Source organism: Polistes canadensis, unplaced genomic scaffold (assembly GCF_001313835.1).
Source record: "Polistes canadensis isolate GaletaPanama2010 unplaced genomic scaffold, ASM131383v1 scaffold_126, whole genome shotgun sequence".
NCBI classification, from domain to species: domain Eukaryota; kingdom Metazoa; phylum Arthropoda; class Insecta; order Hymenoptera; family Vespidae; genus Polistes; species Polistes canadensis.
The window spans coordinates 128,727-134,991 of NW_014569673.1; the positions used below are offsets into that span (position 1 = coordinate 128,727).

The following is a 6,265-nucleotide window of genomic DNA, read 5'->3' on the forward strand; positions in this document are numbered from 1 at the left end:
ATATATATATAAGGGAATACAAATTCAGAAGAGAAGAAATATTATTATTCACATTTGTTGAAAGAAAATTTTTAGAAAATAGTAGAAGACAAGGAAGAGTTTTATCAAACGTAGAAGATAGAAGAAAGTTTAAACGAAGGAATGAAAAATTTTTCCAAGATAGAGAGTAACAGAAAGTGTAGAAGAGATAAAGAAGAAGAAGAAGAAGAAGAATAAGAAGAAAAAAATAAAAAAAGTACTTTGGTGGTTGCCTTGGAAAAATAAAAGGAAAAAAAAAAGAAGAGAAGAAAAAGAAGGAGAAAAAAGGGATGAGAAGGTAGAAAAGGTAGAAGAAGAAGAAGAAGAAGAAGATGAAGATGAAGGGGTAGAGGAAAATCGTAAATGGAGCTTTTCTTTCCAGCAATGACGGATATTACGTCAAGGACGAATCTCCAGCATCTCTTTGGCACTCTCTTCATGGATCAATAGGCCACCTTCATTCGGATACGATCCTTGGAAAATATCTCTCTCTCTTTCTTTTTATTATTATTTTCTTTCTTCCTTATCGATTGAGTTTTTATCATCTTCTCCCCCTATTTCTTTTCCCCCCTGTCTTTTTTTTTTTCTTTTTATCTTTCTTCTTCCTCTCATTGATTTTAATCCTTTCCCCTTGCCACTATATTTTCATCTTGTTTCTCTCATRCATCTATAAATAAGAAATACAAATATATTAACTCGTTTGTGTTTTTTACCAATTGAAGTAAAAGGTTTTGTAAAAAAAAAACAAAAAAAACTATAAATTAATTATTATATAATTATATATTTAATTTAAGCAAACGTGAAAAGAAGTGAGGKGGGTTGTACGGTTGGTGGTGGTTATGGTTTTCTTAGATAGAGTAATATCAGAAATCTCGTATAGGGAAAATAAAAAAAAAAACGACGATTAAAAAATCAATAATATAATACGAATTAATTTATCATCCCCTTTCTTTCTCTCTCTCTCTCTCTCTCTTTCGTTTTAAATTTACAACGATCACAATGGTGTAAACGCGAATTAATATTTTCAGCACAACTCCCCCCCCCTCCTTCTCCTCTTTAAAAATGATGGTTAATTTATATCTGGGCAAATGTTTTTTTAAACAGGAAAACCAAGAAAATTTAGAACGAAACGTTAGTATGGGGGTTTCAAATTCTAAATGAGTTCGCTGACAACGACGACGACGACAAACTACTTGACTACTTCGGTTATTTTTCTCTCTTTCTCCATTTATTATGTTCACTTTTTCTTTCTCTCTTACTTTTCACAATGTTCTTTTTAATTTGTTTTATCCTCCTGAAAAGAATCCCTTCCTCTTCCACTTCCTCCTCCTCCTCCTCTTTGTTGAGAAAATAAATAAAGAAAATAATAAGAAAGAAAAGTAAGATAATTTATACGACAAAATATATTTATTTAAAAAAGGATTTGTTGGTTGTAATTACGTAACATTCAACAACATCGAAATGGGTTTTCCATTTTCTGTAAAAGTTGACTATCCTTTAGTGTCCTATTAATTTCTAACAAATTTTTACTGCTAACATTTCTTTAAAACCTTTTCTCTTTTTCCTTAGTTCTTACATCACTCACCGCTCCGCCCCCCCCCCCTCCTACCACCTACTCAACTCCCCTTTTCGTCCCTTTTTTACTCTACAATCGTTTCTTTTCATTCTACTTAAAAGCTTATTCTCGTGACAACCCACTGTAATTTTCGTTGGCAAAGAAGTCTTTGACTGCTGACATTGATCGAATTCCAAAACACGTTTTCTCGTATGAACCAAACCGTGACCGCAATATTGGAACAACCAACCCCTTTTCTCGGTTGTGCAATCTCTTCTTTCATGGTTTTTTTTTTATTTTCACAGATAAAACAACCCCTTTGATGATTAATTATTATTTTTCTTTTATATTATTTTTAATTTATTATTATATTATTTGTATATATTATTATATTATTTTATTTCTTATATATTATTTTTACTTTTTATATTATTTCTTATATATTCTTTATATTATATATCTTATAAATATGAACAATTTGTATATTAGTATTTAATAATTTTAATAAATACCTTTCAAGTGTATTTGAAAAGAAAAACAAAATTTCTTTCATACTTTTGAAATAAATTTCATTGCAAAAGAACATATTATTATTATTATTATTATTAGAGTAATCAAATTTAATATAAATTAGAAGAAAAATGTACACCTAATTCGTATTCGTATGATTAATTCTAAATATGATATATGACAAAAAAAACAATTTAAATATATAAGACAAGTTAAAGTATAGGACAAGAAAGTAATTAATTTTTAATTCGAAAGAGAAATCCTTTTTGAAATGAATTGGAATTCGTATGTGGAATATTTAGGTTTAAAGTTTAAGACAATCAAAATAAAATCAAAATACATTCGATAAATAAGTCTCTATACTATTAGAAAAGCTATTTAATCAAAGCAAATTAGAAATGAATTGTTCAACAACTTTAATTCAACTACACGTAGTTGAAGTTTTGCGTGATCTAAGAGAAGAATTTCGATAAATTCGATGAAATATTGATTGTTACAAATTAACAATTGTATTATTAATAAATAATCTTGGGGATTAACATTATAGACAAAAAAATATAATCAAAATATTAATGAATACTTGAATTTGCATACAAACGAAATTTTATCTTCTCTTTTCTTCTCTTCTTCTTTTGAAACAATAAGCTTTACCTTAACGATGAAAACATAGTAAAAGGGAAGTAAGAAAAAAGCAAAAGAAGAAGAAGTATCTTGAAAATAAAGTATAAACCTTCATAACTCTTGGTAATGCAGTTCCCTGCTGCAAGCTCGACGAAAACTTCGTTGACCTGATTTCAATCATCGTAATACGAATACACTTGCTCGATCTTCTTATTCGCTTTTCATCTCTTTTACACAACTACTTTCGTGTTTTATCTTTTCATCTATATAAATCTTTTTATCTCTTTTATAAGATTTATTTTATCCACCTAATCCTATATAAGATGAAGACACTAATTATAACGGTAATTAATTATTTATAACCGTAATATCTTATATTTTAAGAAGTAAGTTATATTAATAATCAAAGTGGTATATAGAAAAAGAAAAAAAAAGAAAAAAGATATTGAAAGAAATAAAATCATGTTTTAATTATTTTCGTACAAAATTGAATCGGATTGATTTGCTCTTATTTTTTTTGTTAATTAAAATACATTTTTAAAATACATAATTAAAATAGAATATAAATGATTGTACTCATTTTTTTTTCCTTCTTAATTTGACTTTTTTTTTATATCATTCAGTTTACTAAATATTTATATGGTACTATATAAAAATATATAATAAATTAAAATGTTTCAATTTCGAATAAAACGATAAATTAACAAATCCATAGAAATTTTGTTTAAAATTCAAGTTACTTAAAATATATATATATACGAAATATAACAAAAAATATTCTATATAATAAAATGAAATTATACTTTGCCAACACGATGAATGAGAAAAATAGAGATAAAAAAAAATTGCGTATGAAAAAATGAATTATAAATTACTTCAACTACAATATCATATACTACTTTTGTGCCCGAGGCGAATTTTAATTCAGCATTAAACAGTTTTACGAAAAAAAAAAAAAAAAAATAAAGAATAAAAGTAAATTATCTTTCGCACGATAATATATTATTGCAATAGTATAATTTACGAATTATAATAAAAGTTTAAACAAAATAACGAGTTTCATATTTTAATTATAAAATCTTAAGTTTAATATTAATTTCCAATAATTTAATACATTTTTTTTTTTCCTTATATTTCAGATTACGGTTCGATTATATCGAAATATCGAATAGACGAAATTTTTTCGATATAAAATATCCCCCCCTCCCCCTCACCTTTAAATTGAACTAATTGAATACTAGTAACGAGTAACTTTTGTTATTATCATTTTTTCTTTTAAAATATTTCTATTTTATATTTTATCTCATTGTGTGTGTGTGTGTGTTTTTTTTTTGAAGATGACGCTTACTATTAATTAATTACATTTTTCAGAGACTGATTGCCGAATTAAATAAAGAACAAGAGGCTTTCATCGCGAGTAAGCAAAATGGAAAAGGTGAAGCAGTTGCACCATGGGTTGGAGCACCAAACGAGGACGTATTACGCGAAGAATGTTTATCTCTTTCTACGGTTAGTATTTTATTAATATTTTTCCTTTTTTTTTTTTCGTTTTTAAATAATCAGTCGAAGTTTTTATTAAAGAAAAATTATATTCCCAATTTTTTTTGTTATATTTCTACTTTGGTTCGTAAGAACACCATACATTCATCTCACTCGTTTATTTCTTTTTCCTTCCTCACATTTATTCTTATTTTATTTTTAAACATTTATTAATCGTTTATATTTTGCGAAACATTTATATAAAAGTATTGTTTTTTTAAAAAAAAATATAATAATAATTAGAATAGTGATACGATTGCGCCTAAATGTAGGCAACATTTTGTACGGATCGATAATATCGCACTCATGTGTTATCTGTCGGTAAAAAGGACAACTTTTTTATCTACCCTTAGAGAAACTTCTCTTTATTACATTTATGTATAAATGGGTTGCCTTTCGTAAGGGGCTAAAAGTTTCTCATGGATGTGCACGCTCGTAAACGTCACAACATTAACGTTGTATAAAGTGCAGTGTACATATATATATATATGTATATAAGGGAATCTATTTTTACTAGAAATATATACAGGGTGTGTGTTGAAATAAATGGAAAATATTTTAAGAGTGGTTGTTTAATCATTAGAAATATTTCTCACTCGTTCTAAGAACACCACCCTGTATATTCTCACTTTCTCGTTATTAATCTCAAATTACATTTTAATGAACACGTATAAATATTTCTTCATAGTATTAAAATACCATCGATATATATTTTTATAAAGAATTACGAGTTGGATCAAATAACGCGTTACAATAAGTATATGATTTCATTTAAAACAAACAATAATAATTAACTTGTGATAATTGTTGAAAGAAATTATCTTGAAGAAAAATAATTATAATTTAAATGTATCTTCTTATCAAATATAGTTTAAACTTTGTTCTAAATACTTTTCTAATAAATTCGTAAGGAATTTCAATGTTTTACCCATTAAATTTAAATATATATATATATACACAAAACACATATAAATAATTAGTATAATTCGTTGGATAAAAGTTTTCTTTGATAATAACTGAAAGTAGAAACAAAGTCTTATTTTAAATTTCAATTATACTCGTTAGTTTACAAAAGTTACACTTAATAACGAATAAGCAAAGAGAACAAATATTTAAAAATGGTTTGTTTTGCGTGTTAACTTTGGTTATAACTTTTGTTAAATGAAGGAATAAGAAGATGATATTGTAAATTTAAGGAACGTCGTAATTTCACGAGAGCACCACCACCCGACGTTGAATTCGCTTGGGATTTCGAGGCCATTCAGCCTGTAGCAAGAGCCACCCTTGCCCTGGATCCTAATCTCGAAAAGATGAGATACGAGTTGGTCCCGAAAGTGTAAGTATTTTTCCTTTTTTTTCCTTTTTTTTTTTTTTCTTATAACTAAAAGTCACAATATTCAATATCAAAATTACTCTAATTTTTTCTTATTAAATTATATTTTAAGATTATTTCAATATCTGATCTTACGTTCGAGAAACATTTTCTATTATCTTTATTTGCAATATATACAATTATAAAAATAAAGAATTATATTTATCGTGTTAGTATTAAAATTTCAACATTAATATTATTTATGATATCTTTTTTATTCATACAAAAAGAAAATATTCTTTTTATTTTTATAATATAGAAACTTTGATCGAAATAAAAAACTTATTGCGGATATCCGTAATTCTAAAAGAATTAATTAATTAATTAATCTACTCGAGATAGAACGCGTAATAAAATTATACAAAAAGAAAAATATGGGTTATATATATATATATAATAAAAAAAGTAAGAGAATAATAAAAAAAAATATATATATATATATTTATCGCGAATCGGTTGTGTGTCAAGGACATAGAAAAATATTGTATACACGTTTTATTTCACCGATGTGTTAATTATAATTCATTCGTTGACGATCAAAAACTTATATTAGGAACAAATAATTGGCAAATACGAATAACTAAAAGTTTCAGTTAAAAAAATATAACGTATAATAAGTAATCGATAAAAATAGGATCGTATTTAAAAAA

At 25.9% G+C, this 6,265-nt stretch overlaps 2 protein-coding genes across 2 annotated transcripts in view; both read left to right on the forward strand.

The window, feature by feature from the left end:
• Positions 1–6,265, forward strand: part of LOC106788115 (metalloendopeptidase OMA1, mitochondrial-like) — a 212,597-nt gene that overhangs the window by 62,444 nt on the left and 143,888 nt on the right. The window lies entirely within an intron of this gene.
• The window catches only part of LOC106788113 (synapse-associated protein 1), a gene marked incomplete in the record, with an annotated part of 56,417 nt that overhangs the window by 41,857 nt on the left and 8,295 nt on the right, over positions 1–6,265 (forward strand). Inside the window, 2 exon segments of the mRNA XM_014751089.1 lie at positions 4,076–4,213; positions 5,440–5,579. Of these exon segments, the coding sequence (XP_014606575.1) occupies positions 4,076–4,213; positions 5,440–5,579 (278 nt within the window).